Raw genomic sequence first — 24265 nt, 5'->3', positions numbered from 1 at the left:
CCACATTTAAACTCAGCCAGTGGCTTTTTATGATGCCAATTTGTGAAAATATTATTCTTTCCTATTTTCCACGACAACAAAGGGAATCCAAACCGAAAGAATTTCATGTTTCAAATGTTTTTCTTCCTTCTTTCTGACTCTCATTTCGACACTTTGTGAATGAACTCCATTTAAAATAGACGAATCCTTAGACCACTATTGGAACATAAGTAAGCAACAGAATAATGAGTACTACATACACTAAATAAACAAGCATCAGTTGTAGAAGAAAATGGATTCAATTCCACAACATAAATTTTTCCATCTCTGGCAATGGCCAAGTCACAAATATAATCCTTAATCGGTATCGCACAAGAAATGTTCGTATTAAAAAACTCAATTAATTTCTCCTTAATTTCAGAGGAGTGCTGAACGAGTTCAGGAAAGTAGCATGTATCAAAATATTGAGAGATGGCTGTCAGTTTTCCATTTTTCACAAAAGATCTAAATTCATGTTCAACAGGAATCTCGACCCATTCTCTTATAATGATTTGAATAGGATCCAATTGGATTCTCGTGTTTTGGATTGAACCAAATAAAGCATAAGATCTTCCAACACTCGAGCAGACTTTTTAAAGTAATAAAATTCCTCAGCAAAACTTTTCACTTTCATGGATTGAATAAAAGCTTCGTTCACTGCTATTAATCTCTCATTCTCTGAAGGAAGTTTCTGTGAAGAGTTCTTTTGAATTAATTGATTGATCTTTTCTTCAAAGATGGCTTTCATCTTATCACAAACGGCGAATGCATCTTTTGGAGATCGGCATGATAATTTAATGAAACAATATACTTCATCGGAGGAATTACTGGACACAAGTTGTTGAATTTCATGATCGATCGACTCTTCTAATTGTTTCAAAATATTCTTCTTTTTTTCTGCATCAAAGTTCATCAAATCCATTCCGATCGAATGTTTCAATTGTTCATTCTCCTCCAAAGTAAAATACTCATTCTCACTGATGATGGCACAAATTTCATCGTGTGAGAGAGCAACCATCCGAGTTCTAGATATTCAATAATTAGCAGATATTGTGGACGTTGTTGCGTAGTAAGCATTGATCAGAATCAAAACGACACAAGAACTTACTTGAACGTATGATCTTGGATGGCATTGATCCAAACGTCGAGATTAGTGTCAAACCAAGTTTCAGACATTTTTTAATGTTAAACTTCATTTGTAAAACTTCGATTAGGTCATACATGAACTGTGAACATTTCATCATTTCATGTTTGTCCCTAAATAAGCATCGTAATAGCAATGTTTCATTCTTTCTCGATATAATTCGTCACTATACTTCTTAGCGTAACCATTAAATTTAACAGCTGCTGAAACAAGTTCTGGATCTTGTCGCAACTCTTCACTGGCATAACATAATGCATAGCCATTATTCTTCACTGCCTCCAACATGATTTCCTTGTCAGAACAACTAAAATTGTCTCCTATTACTCCAAGACTATTGTGTTTGATTGCTTGTAACACGAATTCCTTGTCATGAGTATATTCTTTGGGTGCATATCTAAAACAATTTTGACATCCAAGCTTGATAACTTCTAACAAGAAATGTTTGTCGTTCCAAAGTTGCTGGGAAGCATATCGTACGGCATTTACATCTTGTTTGAGGGCTTCTATTACAATTTCTTTATCAAGTTTCAAAATGTCATCCACATATGCAAGAGCGCTGCCATTTTGTCTTACCGATGTCAATACAACTTCTCTGTCGCGTTTCAAATCAGCAGATGCATGTTTGAGGGCAAGTCCTTGTTGTCTTACAGCTACTAGTACAATGTCTTTGTCATTTTTCATATCATCTGGTGCATGTTCAAGAGCAAATCCAAATTTGGTTGTTGCTTCTAATACTACCTCTCTATCCTTCCTCAATTCATCAGAAACAAATTGCAATGCGGTGCCACAATTTTTAAGGGCTACCAACACAATTTCTCTGTCATTCTTCAAATCATCAGATGCAAAACAAAGTGAATATCCATAGTTTCTGACTGCGTTTAAAACAATATTTCGATCACGCTTGAGATCAGTAGATGCAAATTCAAGCAAAAATCCAAACTCTTGAACAGCCTTGAGCATGGTTTCTTTGTTTGAATAATCAAAGGATTCTAATTCTGGATATATTATTTTGAAAACGGTTAACATGAAATTGTGATCTTTGAGTAAATGTTTTGGTACAATTTTCAACGCGTTTTTGGTTTGTTTGATTGCTTCTAATAGAACTTCTTTGTCGTTTTTCAACTCATATGAAATAAAGTTTAGTACATTTTCATTCAGTCGAATTGCTTCCAATATAAACTCCTTATCATTTCGAAGAATTATTGATGCGCATGCCCATGCCATTTCATTTTCTTTTACGGCTTTCAATATCACTTCTTTATCACTTCGAATACTATGACTAGCAAACACTAATTCATGTTTTCTTTGTAAGACCACTCGCAACACGTCTGACCGTAAATTTGATGATGCGTATTTCAGTCCCTTTCCGTACTTTTTAATGTGATTAAACACAAATTCTTTATCATTCATAAACTCCACTGGGAAGAAATCTGTATATTTCAACTCTCTATTCTCAAGCCATTTCTTCTTTCCCATTTGTTGCCATGCAAATTTCTGTTTCAATAATAATTCCAATCTCCCAGCTGCTCTCTGTCATCATGAAGAAATGAAGAAAAATCAGCAACAATAATCATCTCATTTTCAAGTTTTCCAATCATTGTAGAAGAGAGCTTGTTTCTTTTAGGTGTATCTAGAGGGTCATCATCATCTCTGTCGGCAGCAGCGGTTTGATTTCGTTTGGACATTTTTTCTTCACAAAATTAAAATGACTGCCTGCAAATTTTAGTTAAAAGCGTTGAGTTCACTACTTTCCGTGCAGATTTACAAATTGTATGTATTTATTAATGAATATTTACTATTACCAATACAATAAATTAAACGGCCTAGGTGTCCAATGTGTTGTACAACTTAGGGATAGAGCTCCTCAACTAATTCACATAATACATCTGCATGACAAGGTCTTTCATGCCGTTCACAAAAACAACCAAGAGTTTTGCCTTTAAGTTCAATCAATTCACGTTTCAACTTGGGCTGACTCAAGATATACTCTCTGTACTTTTGTAAGCTTTCAGATTTTGGTAGTTTTTCAAATGGATTGGCCCATTTCGATTCTTGCAATCTCCATCCTCCATGAAAACACTTATTGCCCACATAGACATCACAATTCACAACAGTTTGTCCTTTCTTCTTTCTAATTCTCACAACATTGGTTTTAGTGTTGATCAACTCGGCATTCAAAGGATGTTTGGTTTTTGGCTTCTTTTTCTTGGGCGACAACACTGCTGGAATTAGCCTTCCCGTGTGTTGGCTCTGTACATATAACGTTCCATTGTTGCCATATCCTACAATTTGTGGGCAAAAGAAGTTTTGATGTGGTTGTTGTAATTGATCGAGTGGTTGATGCTCCATCTCACGTTCATGATTTGCAGGTTCGTTTGGTGGAATCTCAAGAGCGTGCTCAGCTTGGTAAGTATCAGGAACAGGGTGCGGAAAAGAGCCTGGATGATCCATTGGCTCGTCATTCCAAACAAGCGGAGATGGTGTTTGGCAATCCTCAATTTCTTCTGTAACAACGTGATGATCTTGATGATTTTCAGCTTTGAATTCCGTTAAATTTCTCTTCCCGAGAAATGTTGCTTGCAAGCTCAACTCTTCTCTGTGTGGCCGGCCAGAAATTGTTGTTGCTTCATGTTGGAGATGATCATCATCATGGAATTTCATTGACGATGGATCCATGATGATGGATGAATTCGCCCGATGATGATGAAGAATTGGGATCTCTTCTCCTTCTTCCACAGCGAGTTGCCTCTTGTTGGTTTTATTCGTTATGGTGGATTCCATCATCCGAAAGTTCCTTCTTCGGTGATGATGTTTGTATTCATGAAGTGGCTCTTTGGTATTTGTTGTGGAGCCATTGTTACTGAAGGCTTTGGTGCTATTGCTCAGACTGGATGAAGTGCTCTCTTCTTCAACCGTCACTAACAAGAACCCAGCTTTTTCTTGATGAGATGAAATCATGATATTTTTTCTTCCAACCACTTCTTACAAACTCTGGAAGTCATTAGAGATGCAAAAAATGAAACCTTCGCTCAAAGTTGAATTCAACAAAAAAAATGATTAAAGAAGAGGACCTTCCCGATTCTGTGGATAACATTGACTACTCGCTTCCACAATATTTCATTGTCAAGAATGATGAGAAGAATCAAAAGATTTATGTTCCAAAGCCTATCATTGAATCGGAATCTGTATTTTCAATTGATTTTCATCCAAAATTGGATTTAATAACAATGGGATTAGTGACTGGAGAATCAAAAATGTAAGTCCCAAATCTCGTATATTCCTGTACCCGTGAATTGGTCTTAGTGAATTATGGTTGTAAATTCATCATCACAATTTTGTTACTCGGAACAAATGGAATTGTACAAATTCACAATTATTTATATCATTATTTAAATTCATCATAGCTACAAATATTCCATAGACATTGAAAATACATGTGTAGCTACATTTAACCATCATTCCGAAGCTTGCCGTAAACTCTTCTTCTCTGATGATGGCAAACTCATGTTCTCATCAGGTTCCGATATGAAACTTGCTGTAACCGATATCAAAAAAGGAGCCCTCAAATATAGCATTAAGGATGCTCATACTTCACCTATAAACACTCTCATTGTGATTGATGATGATCGGATCGCTACAGGAGATGATGAAGGTTGTGTTAGAATTTGGGATATTCGACAACGAAAGGCCATTAAAGCCTACACTGAACATGGTGATTATATCAGTTGTTTTGATTATGCTCCAGAAACTGGATTACTTTATTCAGCCTCTGCCGATGGTTGCATTTCAGTGGTAGATATGAAAAAGAGTAAACCTAGCGGATTAGCAGTTACAGAGGGATTGAATGATGATTTGGTGAGTTTGACCACGATGCAAAGTGGACAGTTATTATATGCAGCAGGAGCGTCTGGAGTGATTTATGAATTTGATACTGATAAATTGTTCCAGCCAAAGAGAAATATCAAATCATTGTCAACGTCGATATCGAGTATGATTCAAGTGAGAGATGGAATGCTGACCTATGCAACGGATGACGGAGTTATTTATTCATTAGATACCAAAAAATCAAAATTGAGTAATCGATTAACAGATCAAACAAATGAGCCAATTATTGACATGAGCATTTCAAGAGATGCCAAATATCTGGCAAGTTGTCGTTGGAAAATGTTCGATTTTACAATGCAATTGGAATGTTTGACATGTCACTGACTGATGTTGTAGATAAAGAAGAAAAGAAACCAGAAATTCAAAAGATGAAAAAGAAAGAGAAGAAAGCAGAAAAATCCATGTTGAATCCTGAAGCAAAAGCCACCATTGACGAAGCAGAGAAAAATGTTAAAAAGAGAAAGAAGGCAGGAGGCGTTCAAAGTGCCACCAAAAAGACCAAAGTTTTGAATCAAGCTCGAAAACAATTTTTACACGATCTACTCGTCGATTATTAAAACGCTTGCATGTCTTTTCGAGTTTTTTGATACATCATCGTTTCATTCTCCAAACATTTTGAATTCAAAAAAATTTTATTTGATTTTGAATTCAAAAAAATGAGTGAACAAGCAAGCCGCAACACCACCAGCTCGGTATCATCATCCACATCGGAAACGACGACAACAGCTCAAAAACCAAAATATACTCCCGGAACCTATGTACCAGTATCTAAAACAGTCTATAAATCTGGTAAAGTTTGGAAACAACAAAAAGATAGATTCTCCGTAAAAAAGACAAGAGCAAAGGAAACCTATGAGGAACAAATGGAAAAGAAGAAGGAGCTTCAAGAAATGAAACAAATTGAACAACAAATTAAAGCAGAAATGGAAGAAGAAAATAAAATTGAAAAACGAAAAATGGAACAGCGACGACAGGCAAGAATTGAAAGAATTATTCGAGAGAACAAGAATAAACCACTTAAACAAGGACGAGGAAAATGCATGGGAAGAAACAAGAGATTGACAGAAAAGGATGTTCATCGAGTCAAAATTTTCCACGAAACTCAAGGATTGTTCTAAAAAGCAAAATGTACATTCGTTTTTATCCATAAGAATTTTTACATACATGCACATCATAGCGTCACCAATGAATAACAGAGACATTGGTAATTTATCTTGGCAACTAGGGTCGTGAAGACAACAACGCCTTAGAAGTGATCAACAAGTGCATGATTTATTTCAATCGACTAATAAATAAATTAAGAAAATACTTCTTCAATAACAAACATATGAAACACAAAAAAAGAGGTTACCTTAATGTTGTTTTCCAAAACCTCCACCTCCAGGTGTTTGAATTAACACATGATCATGAGGCTGAACGTCAAAACTGTTCTTTCCTCCTAAATTGTGGACGAGACCAGATTTTGTAACGAGAATGTTCTTTCCTTTTGCACCATTTTCACCTCCCAACAAACCACTTGGAGAAAAGACTCTTCTTTCAGATAGAATTCCCACACGAAGAGGTTCCAAAAACTCAAATTCTCGATTCACACCATCCCCTCCTCTAAATTTTCCATGTCCTCCCGTATTTGGTCGCAAGCTGAACTGTTTCACAACGAGAGGATATCTTCGCTCTAAAATCTCAACATCAGTAATACGAGTATTTGTCATGTGCGTGTGAACACCGGAACAACCGTTCCAGTATGGTCCAGCACCTGCTCCTCCAGCAATTGTTTCATAGTATCCAAACGTTTGATTTCCAAATGTGAAATTATTCATACAACCTTGACTGCAAGCAGCAGCAGAAAAAGCTTTAAGAATAATATCTGTAATTCTCTGAGAGGTTAAAACATTACCAGCCACGACTCCAACAATTCCATCTTCACCAATATCCAGTAATGAATGTTTTTCAATTTTGATGGTAATAGGTTCAAGACATCCCTGATTGAGAGGAATATCTTGTCTGACGAGACATCTCAAGCTATAGAGAATGGCACTTGTGGTAATTGCTTTTGGTGCATTGATATTACCCAACACCATTTCTGAAGTTCCAGTAAAATCAAATTCTGCCACAGGAAGCTTTCTCAACAAGTCACTTTTGAATTGTTCATGTCGTTGGTTACGAATTGTTAAATTCAACTTGATGACAGAGCCATCATCCATAAAATCTTCGGATAATACACGAATAGATTCCTCATTGGAATTTTGTGCATGATCATCAAATACTTGTTGAAGCATTTCTCGAACAGCGAGTTCAGCATTATCTTGAACATGTTGCATGTAGCTCTGTACGACTTCCAATGAATATTCATTAATTAAATCTTGGAGTAGAGAAATACCTTTCGTATTGGCAGCGATTTGAGCTTTGAGATCGGCAATGTTATCTTTAATACATCTGGCTCCAGATTTTTGTAATTGCTGTGTAATTCGTTCTTCTTGGAAGACGCCGTCTTCAACAATCTTAAGAGAAATAATGGCCATTCCTTCCTCTGAGAGAAGTCTACTGAAGGGTGGCATGGAACCTGGTGCAAGACAGGATGATATGGTTGACAATATTTAAATGATTAATAAAATTGTATGAGAGAATGAGAGTGAAATACTTACCTGGACTAATACTTCCAATATCAGCATGATGACCTCTATTTGCAACATAGAAAACAACTCTTCCATTCGAATACACTGGTGTAATGACTGTAATATCAGGCAAATGTGTACCACCAGCACATGGATGATTGGCAATGATTACTTCTCCTTCTTTCCACGAGTCGCCAAGATGTTTGATTTGGAATTTTACAGCCTCGCTCATGGATCCAAGATGAACAGGCAAGTGAGGAGCATTGGCAATTAAGTCACCACCAGGAGAAAATAAGGCGCATGAAAAATCCAATCGTTCCTTAATGTTTGTAGAAATGGAGTTCTTTGAAGGGATCGACCCATTTGTTCTGCAATGCTCATAAATCGGTGATTAAAAATACTTAATCTCACAGCGTCAACTTTAACCATTTCACTGAAATCGACTTGTTGAATTCGTACCTCAGAGAGAGTTATTTCAACATCTCCATATTTGGTAATGGAGGCTGTTCCGTTAGGTTCCACTAGAATGGTCGTTGTTTCATGAATAATGATGGCAGGTCCTTGAATTTCATCTCCTGCACCCAAATTTTCCAAGTTATATACGGCTGTTTCAGTCCATCCTTCTTCAAAATACGTTTTTGTAAATGTCATGGGTTGAGGTTTTTGTGTGGATTGTGGAATTTCAATTTTGCTGATGGAAGGTGTTGATCCAATTCCAACCACTCGAATATCATCGACAATGACAGATCGACCAGCAATAATAAATCCATATTCTCTCTTGTAGGCCTTTTCAAACTCTGCTAGATAATCCCCATCTAATCCATCATGTTCCTTTTTTAACTTTTCTGGAACGGTTGTCATGATGGAGTAGTCCGTACCTTTATATTTCATATTGAGATAGTAGGTAGTCTTGATGTTAGAATCATCAAAACCAGAACGTTTCAAATCATCAACAACTTTGATTCTGAGATCTTCCAAACGTTTTGTAAAATAGGAAAAGTTTTCTGTTTCATATGCTTTTGCACATGGCTCTTGTTCATCAAAAACAACATCTGCAAGTCCAAGGCCATAAGCACTCTACGGAATTTCAGAAATAATTCTTGTAGTTAAACAAACCCAAAATGTCCATGCATCGTTTTAAACTTACCAAAATACCAGACTGTCTTGGAATAAATACCTTTTTCATTCCCAAATTACGAGCAATGGCTTGACAATGTTGAGCACCTGCACCACCAAACGAGCAAAGAATATGCTCGCGTGTATCGTAACCTTTCGCAACTGTAATGGATCGAATGGGACGAGACATGGACTCATTGGCAACTTGAATGAATCCATAGGCCACTTCTTCAGGACTTTTTAATTGAGCCTTATCTCCATTTCTTTTGAGCTCAAATTCATTCACTTCATTGGTCAGTTCTTCAAAAGCTCTCTTAGTGACTTTTGTATGTGAGTGAAAAATTAATATTAAGGGATTTGTTATCCATGTGAATAAATCCATGGAATTATACAAACTGTCAAATCTTACCTTCATAATCGAGAGGTTCATTCTCTTGAGGACCAAAAATTTTAGGGAAAAACTCAGGCATTAATCTTCCCAAGAATAAATTAGCATCGGTAATGGCGAGACGTTTTTGAGGAAGTAGTGTTTGCTTTCGATAGCATACAGGTCCTGGATTTGCACCCACAGATTCTGGACCCACTTGAAACACTCCACTTCTATGAGTGCAGGATGTGTCAACAAGATTCACGTAAATAATAATACATACTTTGTGAAAAACAATCTACTACCTCCACCAGCAGCCACTGTTGTAATATCTAATTGAGGTGCTTGAATAGTAACACCTGCTGTCTCTGTCTCAAAAACGTGATCAAAAGTTCCTCCAAATCTACTAACGTCTGTGCTTGTACCTCCAATATCAATGCCAATACTGGAATACCATCTTCAGCATTGTAGGACGTTTGAGCATAACCTACTACACCACCTGCAGGGCCACTCAAAATGGAGTTACAACCTTTGAAATTAGCAGCTGGAGTTAGCCCTCCATTGGATTGCATAAATGTGACACGTTTCAACAGCTTTCGTAAAAGTTAAAAAAACCACTGTTTGGTTGTTAGAACAACCAACTTACCTTGTCATAATCAGAAAATCCTGCACAAAACTTTTTGACATATTCCTTAATGATTGGGCTCAAATATGCATCCACACACGCAGTTTGTCCTCTGGGAACAGCCCGTATCATCGGCATGACTTGGTGTGACAATGAAATGTATTCAATTCCAGCCTCCTTTGCAAGAGAAGCAATTTCCAGTTCGTGTTCAGGATATGTATACGAATGCAACAGCACAACAGAAATACTATTAAATCCGCATTGATGGAGCTCCTTGCATGCATTTAACACAAATTCCTTGTCAACGTTTTTCTAATATAGATCTCCTCTCCTGAAATACCACGTTTTAACCTTTGTGATTTCCATTCCTCTACAGAAATGTTGGATCCATCATCTTCAGGAGTTTGGAATTTTTTGAAGGAACCATAGACCTGCTCTGTAAGGCAAACTCTCTCGTCAACTTCAATAATTCTGTCATAGAGAAGCTCTGGTTTTTGGATGACTAAATCGAATATTTTAGGTCTTGATTGATTTCCAATTTTCAACAAGTCACGAAATCCTTTGGTTGTAATGAGAGCACATTTTGAACCTTTTCTTTCCAACAAGGCATTCGTTGCAACCGTAGTACCCATTCTAATATACTCAATCTTGTCAATATCAATTTCTTTGGCATCTTTCATATTTAATCCAAGCACCTTATTCATTATTCTTTTAATTCCTAAATTTGTTATCATTTTCGCAAATATTGTTTGAATAATGTGATCAATAATTATTGAAATTCATCATACCTTCTCTTGGAGCATCATCATAATGTTGAGGATCCTCGCTCAACAATTTCATTACAAAAAAGGGTTGAAAATTATGATGTGGTGTTCTTGGTACCTCTAACATGAATCATCATGATTGAAAATTGTTGAACGAAAATATTTCCATCCAATCCATGATGTTGTTGATCGGATTACAACAATTATGAAAACGACCCTACCTGCATAAATATCAGTAAAAGTTCCACCTCGATCAATCGAGAAACGAAACAACTCTTCCGATGATGATGATGATACTGAAGACATTTTTTAACTTTGATTGCGTGAGGAATAAATCTTTGCAAAATTAATTCATTTCTATGCAGGCGGACAATATTCTCGACAGTGAAAGAATCAGTTTTTCTTTTCAATGAATGAACAAACGAAAACATTACTGTTGACTCCATTGTTAAGGTTAGCAAAGTACCCACCTCAAGAGGATTATTATTATTTCTGATACGAAAATTACAAAAAAATTCAAACAACAATAACACCATCATCATGCCAGCCTCTAACGGAAAGAAAATTGATATGCACGTCCATTATTTACCTTCCTACCTACCTGATTGGAAGGAAGAGTTCGGATATGGAGGATTTGTTACTTTGGAACATGATCCGGTGAATAAAGGAAAAGCAAACATGATGAAAGATGGACAATTCTTTAGAGCCGTTGAACAAAATTGTTGGGATATGGAAGCTCGGTTGGAGGATATGAAGAAGACCGGAGTTACTGCGCAAGTATTGAGTACTGTGCCTGTGATGTTTAATTATTGGGCAAAACCAAATGATGCTTTAAAAACATCTATTTATCTGAATGATGATATTGCCAATGTGTGTAACAAGTATGAGGATTACTTTTTAGGATTGGGTACAATTCCAATGCAAGCTCCAGAGTTAGCTTGTAAAGAAATTAGACGATGTATGGAAGAATTACACTTGTCAGGAGTAAGTAATCTTCAAGTGGTTCATTCAAATTGTGATGATTATGATAATAATATAATTGTATATGATGAATTGTGACGATCTATTATTGCTATTATTCTTGTCACTTTTATTATTGATATCACGCAACAACATACAATAATATTTGACCATTTCATGATGTGACAAAATTATTGACATTTATAGATTCAAATTGGATCTCATATCAATAACTATTGTTTGGATGATCCTTCCCTGTTCCCTATTTTTGAAACAGCAGCTGAATTAAACTGTCCCATCATGATTCATCCATGGCAAATGATTGGTTCAGAGTTGATGAAGAAATATTGGTTACCATGGCTTGTAGGTATGCCAGCCGAAACTACTCTTGCATTGTGCAGTTTAATATTTGGAGGTGTTTTAGAGAGACTTCCAAACTTGAAGATTTGTTTCAGTCACGGTGCTGGAGCCTTCCCTTACACTGTGGGACGAATTGAACACGGCTTTAATGTGAGACCAGACTTATGTCAAGTCGATTGTAAGGTAAATCCAAGAGAATTCTTGGGAAGAATATGGGCAGATACAATTACACACGATCAAGATGCTCTTAATTTACTTGTTAAAGTTTTTGGAGACAATAGAGTGATGTTAGGAAGTGACTATCCTTTCCCTCTTGGTGAACATCACCCAGGAAAGCTTGTGGAAGAATCAACAACACTCTCGGAAGAACAAAAAGACAAGTTATTGTACTACAATGTCAAAGAATTTTTGGATATTCCAAAAGACAGGTTTTAAGTGACTTGTTGCATACCTACCAATTTTCACAATCGATAACCTAATTTATTATTGCTCAATAAATGAGACACAACAACTTACAAAATAATAACAAACAACTAAGCATTTATTACGCATGACATTGAGCTGACCTGTCTGGTTTTTCATCTTTTTCCTTAACATTCTTTTTACTTTTTTCGTTTTTGTTGTTCAAAGCTGCTAGCGCCCGATGCTTCATTCGCTCGCTTTTGGGCTGGATTTTTTTGTTTCATTTGTTCTTGTTTGACAAGGCGTTCTCCTAAATATTTTGCTTGGAAAAATGTCCTGAAGTGAGGACTGTCCTTATTATTCTTCAATGTTTGAGGAGTTAATGGAAGAGAAAATCTATGTTGGTTCTCTGAAATAAACTTGTTCACAAGGTCGTCATCGTAAAAAAACGATTCAGATGCATGTTGCGGATGTTGATTGAACCACTCAATCAGAGCATTCTTATGCTCTTTTAGGAATCTTTTTCGTTTTGATGTTGCGTGGTCGTTCGTAGTTGAAGTTGGATTTTTCTCTGGCTTGGGCGTCGTGGTGCTTGTCATTGATGGCGAAGCTAAAGTTTGTACTGTGTTTGGTGAGGTAGATGCTTTTCTTGTGGCAGTATTGGAGGTGGTTGGCGGAGTAGAAACGAGACGTGTTGCTGCTGGTTTAACTTCGCTCTTGACTGGTGTGACGACAGTAGTGGCAGCTTGATTTGATGTTACTGGCTTGAAGAGTTTCGAAGGTTCTGTTTTCACATGATTCGAAATTATTGTTGTGGAAGAAGTGGAAGGTGTTTGGACTGATGGTGTTTTTTGAGTAGTTTGCTGTTGTTGTTGTTGCAGACTCAATTTGAAAAGTTTCATTCCCTGAGCAATATATTGATCAATGGCAATGACGACTGTTGAAATATCTTTCGTTCGTGTTTCAAGATGATTACGAGCAACTGCATGAAACTTCATGTCGAATTGTTGAATTAAGGCAGTGACTCCTGATTTTACAGATGTTTCACAAATATATTTCGCCAAAGTATAAAGTTGAGATAATCGCTGTAACGAAGTACTTGATGAAGCAGCTTCCTGCCACACATCAAAAACAACAGGAGCCAGTGAAGGATGTTTCTTTGCTTGTAAAACCAAATATTTAGCCACTTTTGGAATCAAAATTCATTTTAAATATTTTCACAACAATTAACAAATTTCAGAAGTCTTCACTACTTACACATTTCATCTATGCAATCCGTTTGGATTTTGTACGAAAATGTATTCTGTGAGTTTGTTCCAGAGAAGGGATTTGAAATGGGTCCGATGCTGATGTTGTGTTTCGTGATGATGAATGCAAGTGTTGAGGTATCGTTATTAAAGGTTTTTGTTCCAAAACCGAGGTTGCGGAAGGCTTGTGGGACGATGCCGTTACGAACATGATGTGCAATTAGTAAATTTATTTTTTTTTGAAGAATTTTTTGCGCCAAATTGAAGGTTTAGTGTTGGCAGGAACCTAAAGTCAAAATATTTTGCAAGAAACAAAAGTACAGCGAACAACAACCTTTCAAAAAACCGAATTAAATAAAAAACATGGACCTCAATAGAAAACATGAAAATTGTTAACAACGCTTCTCCTTTCAACACAAGAAATTAAACCAAACAAACTTCAATGATTTATCATGTCCGTGTCTTTAAAGTCTCAACAGCACCAAAATAAGCGAACATTAATCCCCAGCACATGTTATGAACCAAATTAATTACCGATAATGCTATATTTTTTGAAATGGATGAGCAGGTCGTGTGACTCTTTGGATCAACAAATGAAAAAGTTCATGGAAGACAAACAAAGAGAAGAACAGGAAGCCATCATGAAAAACTTCAGAACATGACCGAAATGCCAAGATGAGGGAGTATAATGCCACAAAAGAAGCATTGTCAATAGATGGAAAACACTCACATCTGCTTTGAATATAAACATTGAAGAGGCGTCCTGTAATGCGTCCCATGTCTAAGGACATTTCACAATAGACACCATTTTGCTTTTTGAGGCTGAATTTTAATCAGGAGACAACTTTGAACATGGTTCATGCTATCGTGTTCCAAGTCCCTTTCAAAGTTCAGCCCAAAAAAAAATACTACCAGAGAACGACAGGCTTGGCTCCTCAATAAGAAATTCAAACATCGATCTTCCATCACACACAAATCAGATCATGAGCCAGTCTTCCGCTCCCTCTTTAGACGATGCCGCTTCATCACACCAAATTATATTTTCCATCAATTCTGTTGATAAGGATGTAACAAATCAAGCAAACCCAATACCACCATCCTCCTCCTCCTCCGAGAATGATCCCAGTTCAAAAGATCAAGTGATAAGCAGACCATCCCCTTCCACGAACATCACTTCAACAGCATTGCAAACACTTCCGACGAGCAATGCTCTCTCTGGATTTTCCGTCAAGTATACATGGAGAAATATTCCTATGGAAGTACTTGTTGAAATTTTTAAATATTTAGATCAAAACACATTAAGTTCTTCATCGTTGGTGAGTCGAGAGTGGTACCATTCTTCGAAACATGATTTGTTGTGGTATGATAATTGTGTGGAATTATTTAAGAAAATTTACTCCGAGCAAATTGATTGTAAGTGACAATGAAATTATATGAAAATTCGATGAATGACATCATGTGTGTCATGGTTGTTGTACAAATTAGACTATGTGAGTGAGAGACAACGAATTGGATATGTAAGTTTAATTTGAAAAATAATTTCTGTATGAGATAGATTGTGGCATAACATAACAGATGAAAACATATGGAACACCAATTCCTCCTCCACCTAAGAAACCTCTTGTTGAAGATTATGTGACATTCGATAATGACAATAAGATTATTAGTATTGGTACTTTGAGAAATTTACACATCAAACACGGAAAAAAACAGTACAAAGAACGAAAGCGAATTGCTAAAGAAAAAAGAATCAGACAGATGTAAGTATGGTGACAATGAGCTTGTCAATTGACATTTTTCAACACAATTTTGTTACCTTAGAAAAGAGAAATATCACAACAAGTTAAGAAATCACACAAAACCTTTTATCATCACCAGCACTTCCTTGCTGTATGCTGGATTTTTACTATTTTTCATCATGACCGGTATTACTGATGCAGTAGATCCACCAATATTTAATGCCATTGGTGTACGGTGGCAAATATTTTCTTTCATTCCGTTATGGTTCACTTTCGCTGTCGCTTTTTTAATAACGACCTATTTCACCTGTCTGGATTGTTTAAGGGAATTTCGTGAAGGATTTTGGTTAATAGCAGTTTTGATGAAAGGATTAATTGCTTCTTTTTTAATTGTTGCAGTATTGACATTTATTAACTTGCTGTTGCCGTTCACTGAAAAAACTCTCCCCAATGGAATGGTGACACGAACCTATGTCATATCATGGTTCTACGTTTTAATTATACCCTATTTGTACTTTTTAGTAGTAATTTTTGCTGTCCCTATTGGTAGTTGCATTTTCGCTACTCGAATCTTTAAAGATGATAGACCAAAATTTCCACTCTATTTGTGGTATATTACTGGAGTGAATTTTTTGGCGTTTCTTCTTGAATCATTTGTGGTCATGTTAGGATTTGGTTTAGAGTTTGCAGAAAGTGGTTTTTATCTCATGTATGCAGCAATTCCATTTGAATTATTTTTCATCATTGGATTTTTCACTTTCATGCATTACATGATTAAGAAAATTAGAGAAAGCACTGGAGTTTCATTTATAGGAACAGATGCAGAAATATTGTTATGGTTCATGATATTTTCTGGTCTCTTATTTGTCAATGTAGCGGTGGTGTCATTTTCTCCATTCCTTGGTCATTATACTTGGTTTTCATCTTTACCTCCTCTCACTTGTGCCTTTGCCTTTACCATTCGAACTGTAAGAAAATAATTTTTTGATCGTGTGGAATATCCAAGACAGAAATCATGTTCTTCACAGGTGGGCATGTCTATTTACAAGTACTCCTCCGATATCTGAACAAGAGATCATTCAAAGGTCGATCACAAGATATCGATTTTCATTAATTGAGTATTTATTGATGACCACTTCCACCATAGGCAACCCCAGCTACTCGATCCTTAATTCTTGAATGTTCAACTTTCTGGGGTGGAATATTTGTGAACATGTGTCTCTGTCCTCCCTGTTTGTGCCTGAAAATAATGGTGTAGTCTCCTTGGTGATTGAGATGATAATTTTCAACATTGTAATTGTCATCCTTAACCATTGCATCAAACTCTTCGTCTCGAGATCCCAGGTGAGATTCTTTTCCGCCCTCCATTGTGTAACTTGGTTGATTTACATTCTTCATGTGGATGCTTGGATCCACGTCGGAACCTCCTCGTTGCATTCTTGTTTGAACAAAATATATGGATGTGAAAAAAAGAATTTTTGTTTCGAAAGATGAATCAAAACAAACTCTATGTGAAATCAGCTGGGTAGGAATGAAATCAAGAATTAACTTAATTGTTGTTGCAACTAAAATTGTGAATTTTCCTTTTTGAAAGAATAAGGCGTTCTTCCTCAATTTCAAAACTCTGAGAGTTCCCAACGAATTCCACTGCTCTCATTTTCAAAGTTGAACCGGCGTGTTCTGTCACCACAATTTCAAATAAAACATGCCACTCATGAACACCCACATCACCTCATCATCTCACATCTCTATGCAAACGGGTCTGCTCTTTTCCAATGCTTCCACCATCTGCGTTTCAGAAGAGAAATACTACAATGAACTTGAGAACAGGTCCGAATTGAATTCAAACAACCGCGATCATTCTCAACATGAAGAATATTTAACGATCTGCAAGGTACCTCCCATCGGAAATGATCATTCCAATGACGTAATTTCATCATGGCGTTCCCAAAACACCAAAGAGATCATTCCGAAGAGAAACGCTTCAGCCATCCTCCCACATGAAGATGATCCGTTCGCTGCAGATCTGTTGGCAGAGGTTGAGGAGGAGAGTGGTGTTTTTTTCGATGCTATTTCCAAACAATTTAAAAAGAAGAAGACCACGAAAAAGAATGCCTCCACAAGTTCCAATAAGAAGCAGCTAGCTGTTGTCATGGAGATGAATGGTCTGGGGATGCGTTTGGAGAACTCGGCAAGTGGTGCTGCTCCCGTCTCGATTAAGCACGTAGCTTTGGGATATAATCATATTGTTCTCATGACGGATGGTAATACAGAAATTCCAAATAATTCATTAGATTTTCATCCTCCAATGATGAAGAAGGACCAACGTCCATCATCTCCATTTTCTTTTAGGCTTTTTGGCCTCGGAAGCAATGTGGACGGCCAACTTTCATTTGAGAAAATCAATCAAAGTATTTACCCTGGAAAAGAAATGGAATCAGTCTATAAGGCTTTCCAACAAGATCATGATGAGGAGGTGAAGAAAGAAAAAAAGAATTGCACAAAATCTTCCACTCGCCCTAGTTATCTTTCAACTCTGAACATTTCGGATATTGGATGCACTCATTCATTTACCTTATTTCTAACTTCAGAAGGAAAAGTATTTTCAGCTGGAAAGGATCAAATGGATAACAGAAGACAAAACTATGAAGTATTGAGATTAAGCGGCACAGAACATGTTCGAGTTGAAAAGATGTCGTGCTCTCATTATCACGTTCTATTCCTTGGTACTTGTATCCACTCTGGAAAACGAGTAGTCATGGGATTTGGAAGTTCAAAAGCACATCAATTAGCACAATCTGGAGAATATTTGAGAACTGCATCGGAAATTCATGTTCTAAGCTCCACTACCGATGAAGTGGTAGACGTTCGAGCTGGTACCCAGTTTTCCTTTTTTCTCACCAAGAAAGGGTTTTTATATTCGTGTGGCAAAAATTCCCATCAACAACAAGGAAAACCAAAATCATATGTATATATTATGGATATTATGAAAATTACGACGAAGGAATTTAATTACAATGCTTTCAAGATTAGCTCGATATGTTGTGGCACCAATTTTTCTTGCATTGTCACACAAAATGGAAAGGCCTTTACCACCATCAAGCCGGCACATACATCAGTTGGAGAAAATAAGGAGCACGGGTTCTTTGAGGTAGAATATTTCACAACGAATAACATTCACATTAAGAAGGCCTTTGCCACAATGATGGGCCTAATTTTCCAAACCTCCAATGACACCTTGTTCTTTGCCGAGGTGAAAGAAGTTGTCAACAATTCGTCATCATTTGTAAAGGCATTGTCTATGGGACGGCCAAAGCTGATATTATTCGACAAGTACAACGTTTCCAAAAAGAAGATATTTTGCTCCCCTGATTCCGATAATTTCTTAATTATGAATCTCAGGTCCACCCATATGGAAGACTTTGTTTCAAACCTCAAATCTTCGACGTCCTTCTTTTCAGATTTGTCCTTCTCATGGTGAAGGTTGCAAAATTTTATGGATTTCTGTAAATTCAATTTTGACTTCAAGTTCATGTTCCTAATTTTAAAAATAACATAAAAAAATAGCTCAAAATCGAGACCGATCAGATTACAAATAACATTAGAAATACCATAATCATGAGATCATCTTGGAACGCTGTCGGAAAAGAATCCGTCTTGTTATCGGAACACATTTTCAATTCCGATCAAGGGAAACAATTCATTCTCCAGGTCCGTAAAGGAGATTTAACCATGGAGAAGGTTGATGCTATTGTCAATGCTGCCAACTGCCGTCTTCAACACATTTCAGGCCTTGCCGGAGCCATTGTCAAGAACGGAGGTAAATCCATTCAAATTGAATCAAACAATATCATCAAACAGTTAGGAAGAGAATTAGAGAATGGAGAAGTGGTTGAAACCTCGAACGGTGATTTACCTTGTAAAATAGTTTTCCATGCTGTGGGCCCAATTTGGTCAAGTTTTAAGAGCAAATCAACTCCTGTCGGAACTGAACAAGAAGATTTTGAATTGAGCATGTGTGTGGAAGCTTGCTTGACCAAAGCACTTGAAAAGGGATTGAACTCGTTAAGTATTCCTGCAATTTCGAGTGGAATTTTTGGATATCCAAAAGATCGATGTGCCAAAGTGTTGTTTAACACAGTAGAACAATTCTTTAAGGATTATAAGGATAAAATTCCAGTAGACCGAATGGAAGTGAGATTTACAAATTTTGATGATGAAACTTGTAATATTTTCTCGAACGAATTTAAGCGCAGATATTGAGTAACGGAGTGTTGTGACAAGACTTGAAAATTAAACGTCGTGCATTTCATACAGTGTGGTGTATCTATTTTCCACTTTCTTTGATTGACCACAAAAGGAAGTACAAGAGATGTTGAACGATTCCGAGGATTTATTCTTTTACGGTCATCTACCCTCTTATTTCATCATCCTTATCAACTCGGGCCGAGCCTGTTGGATGCCTCAATAAAAACAGTTTTAAAAAGAGACGTACGTTTTGCCAACATCTGTGTTCAAACGCCAACAATTTGAATTATCTTCCGTCCTGTTATCTAACAGGAATAATCCATTCTTGCTCAAACACTTTCGCAACCAAGTGTACACTCGAATCATTTGCTGGATTGATACACCTTTCACCTACCAGACTCACTTGACAGCCATGTCGCTCACTGCAAAACTGTTCTCAACGTGTGTCCGTGGTTTTAATCTTCTTTGGAGGAGGTTTTGTTGCTGGTATTCCTGGTGGATTACTTGTCATGGAGACAGATTGAATCATACCTCCACCTCCAATCTTTCTTTTAACGGAAGGGTTGGCAGCAGACACTGGCTTAATATTTGTTGGAGCATTCAGGCTGACAGTTGGCAAAGGAGTAGAACTAGACACAGACATATTTGTGGTGGGAGGAAGAATGGAAGAAGCCATTGGCTGTTGTTGCTGTTGTGGTGGTCTCTTTTTGCGCACTGTTATTGATTGAATTTGTATGCATATAGCACGTTTGACAAAGCAAGTAGATTGCCAAATAAGGTGTTAGTTATCGATAAGGATGTTCGTTGATCAATCTCAATAATACTTACATTGACGCTGTTTTTCTAGCAATTTGAGTAATTCATGCTCACTATTATTTGGACAGTAGTAAAGAGGAGAACTGGGATTTGACCCGTTGGAGAGGTTCGTTGAGGAGTGGACTGTGTGAAGAGCGTTGGTAGAGCCATTGGTTGTTGTTGTTCCAACGACATTGCTTTGTGGAGGAGACATGTTGTTATTTCCAATAACGCCACCACCTTTACCATTGGTTGGTGTTTGTGGTTGTGTTATCAGTGTTGTTGTTGCTGTTGTTGACGAGAGTGGGTTCGTACCGTTCTGATGATTGACACTTCCATTATTATTATTGTGGAGGGTCGTATTGCTGGCCGTGGGAGCATTGGTTGTTGTTTGCAACACAGGAGGTTGCTGTTGTAGTGAGGTGGAGGAGGATTCTACCACTATTCCTCCTCTATCACTCCCAGTACTCATCACTCCTGGAGAGGAGCTCTTATGGGAGGATGTCGGTGAGAAGGATCCGTTCTGCCGAGTTGCAAATAACAACTTGTCGTCCCGCTTGAGCAGGTCGAGGGCGTTCTTAAAGAAGTCCATCACTGGATGGTGCAAGTATGTTTTTGGGAGGATGGAACTTGAGTTTGCAATACAATAGGTTCAATCAATGTGGTGGGTAGTGAATGAATGAAACACACACGCTCTCGGAGAAGCAGCAGTTGGAAATGGTAGAAAGACCAGAGATGGGAGCAATGTGGCGCTTTACAAGCAAGCCTGGTGATGGCTTTTTTTTACGATCTATGGACGATGCTGAAGTTTGAAACCAAGCTGTGTGTGGTCAGCGACTTGCGCGCTCGCTGAGGAAGAAGACTCACAAACAAAACAAGAGAATGTTTTGAGGAGGAGGAGAGCAAAGAGTGTTCAGACAGACTGGCTGTGTTTGCTTTCGGGGCTGAACGGTGTCTTGGATGGCTGCAATGATGAGCAGAACGGGAGCTGCAGCAGGATTATCAATGATCGTTGTTCGTTTGCACTGTACCGAAGTGGCAATGTGTTTCTGAAAGGAACAGAATATGAATCCTCTCTTCTCTTCAATGAAAGTTTGTACAACAACTCTCAAGAACAAATACACTACACTGTATTATGAACAGTTGGCCAATGAAGAAAAAAGCTCTTGCTCCTGATGGAGGGTGTTTGCGGTATGGCTTCAACGCTTGTGGATTCAAGCGATAGGGTATGATTGGTTTTTTTTGGATTGGTCCTTTGCTGCTTCATTGATTGTGCTCTCTTGTTGGGCAAGTCTTTAGACAAGAAAACAACTTTTGTTTGAAGAGGAGTGCTTTTGTCATTGAAATAAATTGATATCAAGCGAGCGCAGCAGGAACTGTGAGTGATGAATTTAACACCATGTTTTAAACAGCATCAATTCTGGCCATACACAATTGTGTTCCATTCAAAAAGAGGTCACGAGGTGACGTTGCTCGACAACACATCGCTGCGTGATTAAAAATCAATCTCACTTCAAGTTGTGAATTTTCATCGAAAACTCCCATGACTGCGAATGTTCGACCACTGGTCGTGTTTTGTAAACAGTTCCAAATCACCTTGTTGCAGCATTACATCTTTGGCCAAATTCTCAAAAAGATGTCAACTATTCAATTTCCAAACTTTCCCAATCCATAGAATGCCAATAAAAATCTTCCACAGGTGTTCCTTGTTCATAATCTCTCTTGTGGTCCACAATTAATTGTGTGTTGATAAGTCTTATTGTTTCTTATTGTTCAGTGTTGTTGGATGATCAAAAAGAAATCAAAAATTGCCTTCACTTTTCAACCATCATCAATTCGATCCATTGATTTTAACTCATCACACAAAAAAATATTGTAAATCACTTGCACCCGGAGAAGAAGAATTTTTTTCAAATCTTTATCCGTTCTCACGCTGACTGATCATCATTATCATCATCAAATTTACAATTAAATCCATAGATTCCATTCATCATGCCAGCTTACCATAGTTCATTCAAGGATACCAAAACTGAAGTTGTTTGCGGTACAGCCTTTCTTCCTCTCAAGACCAAAGTCAAGGGACCAGCACCAAAGGAACTCGATGATAAGAAGGAAGATATTATTGATGAAGTTTTGAAGTATTTCAAGGCAAACATGTTGTTTAGAACATTCCAAGTGGAGAGTCCTGCTGATCGTACTCTCATCTATCTCACATTGTACACACACTACCTTTTGAAAAACATTGAAAACAAAAAGACAACAAAGAAGGTGGATGCCGATAAACTCTTCTTCCAATTGTGTGAAACAGACCTTCCAGGTCCTGGAGACTCATCCTTCGAACTTACTGCTTTCTATGAAAAGCCAAGAGACAACGAAGATAAGAAGAAGTGGCAAGCTTACATGAGACAAGCAAAGGAAGAATTAGGTTTGCGTTTGGCTGCTTTATTGTTCACAGATAATGCAGGTCCTGATAAGTATTGGATGCAATTTAGCAAACGTAGATTCCTCGGAAAGACCTTTATCAACTAAATATTATCATGAGCTGACACTCAAGAGAATCATTTCTAGTACTGTCTATGATTTGTGTACGAAATTTACATGATAGATGTCCGTGTGATGGCATCACAAACAAGTCAATTTTGGATTATTTCGAATGGCTTGTTTCCAAGAAATTGTAGACAGTACTTGTACTTAACCTCCCAGTAAAACATAATTTATTATTATTTACCAGCTGTGATATATTGCTGGAATCTTGTCACACTTGACACTTGTCGTGTTCACAATGAATTCAGATCTGTTACCAAGTCGGTTGTTTACAACGAGAGGAACAACACATTTCACAAGTCCAAGAAATGTTTGAGGGTTTTTACTTTTTAACTTTCTTCTTTGATGGTTCTGTGGTTGTTGATGGCGCACCGTTTGAGGTAGCATCACCATTCTCACCATTAGCTGAAGAATCAGAGCCTGCTTTGTACTTTCTCTTTCCGTGTAAAAACTTGTTCAATTGTTCCATCATGTCAACCTTCTTTTCAGTTTCCTCTGCAACACCTTTGCGCATTGCCTTGTATCGTTTTGTACCAATAGTGCTGATATCTTGTTGTTTGACGTGAATCTTTGCTTGAACATTGCCCAATTCATCTCTGAACACATTCTTCAGACGGTCCTTACTCTTCTTCAAAACATCAGGAACCTTCATTGCGTTCTTTTTCATGTCATCTGAAGCCCATCTCTTTCTTCGGATTTGGAGCTTCATTGAGGGACCAATATCAACCAATTCGACATGAGGCGTCTTTTGTCCACTCTTTTCAAAATTAATCTTGTAATGATTAAAGGCCAAAGTATTGTTATCGAGGCTGGTAATAGAAATCACATGATCTAGACCTAATAGATTCACTTCAGGTGTATCTTCCATTCTGAAAAAGTCAATAAACAATGACCTTATGGATTCAAATTCTGGATTGTTTTTAAATTCATCTCCTTTAAAGATAATACATGGTTTACTTCCGAATACGTTTAAAAGACTTGCTTTTGATTCCATTTGCTTTAAATCACTCACTCCGAACTCAACCATATCTAATATCTGATGATCAAAACATCGTCCCATAATAATATTATTTGGTCTCTTCTTTGTATGAGAACCAATTAAAAACAATGATGTATCTTCACTTTTAACGTATTTCTCTAAAGGTTGTACTTCTTCAAAAGGCAACAAATCATGCAATTGTTGAGTAAAATTGGTGGAGAAGGGAGAACGTAACCGATGCAAATCCTGAAGGAGAGTCTTTAATTCTTTATTGACTTTCCGACCCGATAGAATGAGAGATTTCTTTGGATCCTCTATGACTTTAGGTTTACGTTCTTCCAATAATTTAGTTGCCTTTCTCTTTGCCTTTTTACGAATCATGATGATGATGTGAAGTGTGTGATGATAATTTTTTAAGTTTTTTTTCAAATTTTTGTTTGAACACAACCTGCACGTTCAA

At 37.2% G+C, this 24265-nt stretch overlaps 16 protein-coding genes across 16 annotated transcripts; 7 read left to right on the top strand and 9 right to left on the bottom strand.

Annotated features, from left to right (window-relative positions):
* Positions 1–51: 51 nt before the first annotated feature.
* On the bottom strand, positions 52–1194 carry C9374_004343 (uncharacterized protein; the record flags this gene model as incomplete). The annotated part of the gene is made up of 4 exons (XM_044693972.1): positions 52–195; positions 240–519; positions 609–1043; positions 1127–1194. 4 exons carry the CDS (start codon positions 1192–1194, stop codon positions 52–54), a joined length of 927 nt encoding a protein of 308 aa, XP_044549351.1.
* A 64-nt stretch (positions 1195–1258) lies between these two features.
* Positions 1259–2638, bottom strand: C9374_004342 (uncharacterized protein; the record flags this gene model as incomplete). The annotated part of the gene is made up of 1 exon (XM_044693971.1): positions 1259–2638. One exon carries the CDS (start codon positions 2636–2638, stop codon positions 1259–1261), a length of 1380 nt encoding a protein of 459 aa, XP_044549350.1.
* Positions 2639–3010: 372 nt separating this feature from the next.
* On the bottom strand, positions 3011–4120 carry C9374_004341 (uncharacterized protein; the record flags this gene model as incomplete). The annotated part of the gene is made up of 1 exon (XM_044693970.1): positions 3011–4120. The coding sequence occupies one exon, from the start codon at positions 4118–4120 to the stop codon at positions 3011–3013; it is 1110 nt and encodes a 369-aa protein (XP_044549349.1).
* A 95-nt stretch (positions 4121–4215) lies between these two features.
* C9374_004340 (uncharacterized protein) lies at positions 4216–5604 on the top strand (the record flags this gene model as incomplete). Its single annotated transcript, XM_044693969.1, has 3 exons — positions 4216–4418; positions 4567–5312; positions 5384–5604. 3 exons carry the CDS (start codon positions 4216–4218, stop codon positions 5602–5604), a joined length of 1170 nt encoding a protein of 389 aa, XP_044549348.1.
* Positions 5605–5703: 99 nt separating this feature from the next.
* C9374_004339 (uncharacterized protein) lies at positions 5704–6165 on the top strand (the record flags this gene model as incomplete). The annotated part of the gene is made up of 1 exon (XM_044693967.1): positions 5704–6165. One exon carries the CDS (start codon positions 5704–5706, stop codon positions 6163–6165), a length of 462 nt encoding a protein of 153 aa, XP_044549347.1.
* A 234-nt stretch (positions 6166–6399) lies between these two features.
* Positions 6400–9899, bottom strand: C9374_004338 (uncharacterized protein; the record flags this gene model as incomplete). Its single annotated transcript, XM_044693966.1, has 8 exons — positions 6400–7607; positions 7690–8002; positions 8119–8736; positions 8807–9096; positions 9185–9375; positions 9426–9514; positions 9568–9735; positions 9789–9899. 8 exons carry the CDS (start codon positions 9897–9899, stop codon positions 6400–6402), a joined length of 2988 nt encoding a protein of 995 aa, XP_044549346.1.
* A 152-nt stretch (positions 9900–10051) lies between these two features.
* Positions 10052–10837, bottom strand: C9374_004337 (uncharacterized protein; the record flags this gene model as incomplete). Its single annotated transcript, XM_044693965.1, has 3 exons — positions 10052–10485; positions 10556–10651; positions 10753–10837. 3 exons carry the CDS (start codon positions 10835–10837, stop codon positions 10052–10054), a joined length of 615 nt encoding a protein of 204 aa, XP_044549345.1.
* Positions 10838–11071: 234 nt separating this feature from the next.
* On the top strand, positions 11072–12286 carry C9374_004336 (uncharacterized protein; the record flags this gene model as incomplete). Its single annotated transcript, XM_044693964.1, has 2 exons — positions 11072–11515; positions 11699–12286. The coding sequence occupies 2 exons, from the start codon at positions 11072–11074 to the stop codon at positions 12284–12286; spliced, it is 1032 nt and encodes a 343-aa protein (XP_044549344.1).
* A 167-nt stretch (positions 12287–12453) lies between these two features.
* On the bottom strand, positions 12454–13514 carry C9374_004335 (uncharacterized protein; the record flags this gene model as incomplete). The annotated part of the gene is made up of 2 exons (XM_044693963.1): positions 12454–13439; positions 13511–13514. The coding sequence occupies 2 exons, from the start codon at positions 13512–13514 to the stop codon at positions 12454–12456; spliced, it is 990 nt and encodes a 329-aa protein (XP_044549343.1).
* A 969-nt stretch (positions 13515–14483) lies between these two features.
* Positions 14484–16219, top strand: C9374_004334 (uncharacterized protein; the record flags this gene model as incomplete). Its single annotated transcript, XM_044693962.1, has 4 exons — positions 14484–14913; positions 14986–15017; positions 15076–15260; positions 15322–16219. 4 exons carry the CDS (start codon positions 14484–14486, stop codon positions 16217–16219), a joined length of 1545 nt encoding a protein of 514 aa, XP_044549342.1.
* Positions 16220–16361: 142 nt separating this feature from the next.
* On the bottom strand, positions 16362–16676 carry C9374_004333 (uncharacterized protein; the record flags this gene model as incomplete). Its single annotated transcript, XM_044693961.1, has 1 exon — positions 16362–16676. The coding sequence occupies one exon, from the start codon at positions 16674–16676 to the stop codon at positions 16362–16364; it is 315 nt and encodes a 104-aa protein (XP_044549341.1).
* A 313-nt stretch (positions 16677–16989) lies between these two features.
* Positions 16990–18720, top strand: C9374_004332 (uncharacterized protein; the record flags this gene model as incomplete). Its single annotated transcript, XM_044693960.1, has 1 exon — positions 16990–18720. The coding sequence occupies one exon, from the start codon at positions 16990–16992 to the stop codon at positions 18718–18720; it is 1731 nt and encodes a 576-aa protein (XP_044549340.1).
* Positions 18721–18857: 137 nt separating this feature from the next.
* Positions 18858–19502, top strand: C9374_004331 (uncharacterized protein; the record flags this gene model as incomplete). Its single annotated transcript, XM_044693959.1, has 1 exon — positions 18858–19502. The coding sequence occupies one exon, from the start codon at positions 18858–18860 to the stop codon at positions 19500–19502; it is 645 nt and encodes a 214-aa protein (XP_044549339.1).
* Positions 19503–19923: 421 nt separating this feature from the next.
* Positions 19924–20874, bottom strand: C9374_004330 (uncharacterized protein; the record flags this gene model as incomplete). Its single annotated transcript, XM_044693958.1, has 2 exons — positions 19924–20201; positions 20316–20874. 2 exons carry the CDS (start codon positions 20872–20874, stop codon positions 19924–19926), a joined length of 837 nt encoding a protein of 278 aa, XP_044549338.1.
* Positions 20875–22274: 1400 nt separating this feature from the next.
* Positions 22275–22811, top strand: C9374_004329 (uncharacterized protein; the record flags this gene model as incomplete). Its single annotated transcript, XM_044693956.1, has 1 exon — positions 22275–22811. The coding sequence occupies one exon, from the start codon at positions 22275–22277 to the stop codon at positions 22809–22811; it is 537 nt and encodes a 178-aa protein (XP_044549337.1).
* Positions 22812–23148: 337 nt separating this feature from the next.
* C9374_004328 (uncharacterized protein) lies at positions 23149–24186 on the bottom strand (the record flags this gene model as incomplete). The annotated part of the gene is made up of 1 exon (XM_044693955.1): positions 23149–24186. One exon carries the CDS (start codon positions 24184–24186, stop codon positions 23149–23151), a length of 1038 nt encoding a protein of 345 aa, XP_044549336.1.
* Positions 24187–24265: the final 79 nt, after the last annotated feature.

This window comes from Naegleria lovaniensis, assembly GCF_003324165.1.
Source record: "Naegleria lovaniensis strain ATCC 30569 chromosome Unknown tig020, whole genome shotgun sequence".
Taxonomy (NCBI): domain Eukaryota; phylum Heterolobosea; class Eutetramitea; order Acrasida; family Naegleriidae; genus Naegleria; species Naegleria lovaniensis.
This window is presented reverse-complemented; position numbering and strand designations above follow the sequence as displayed.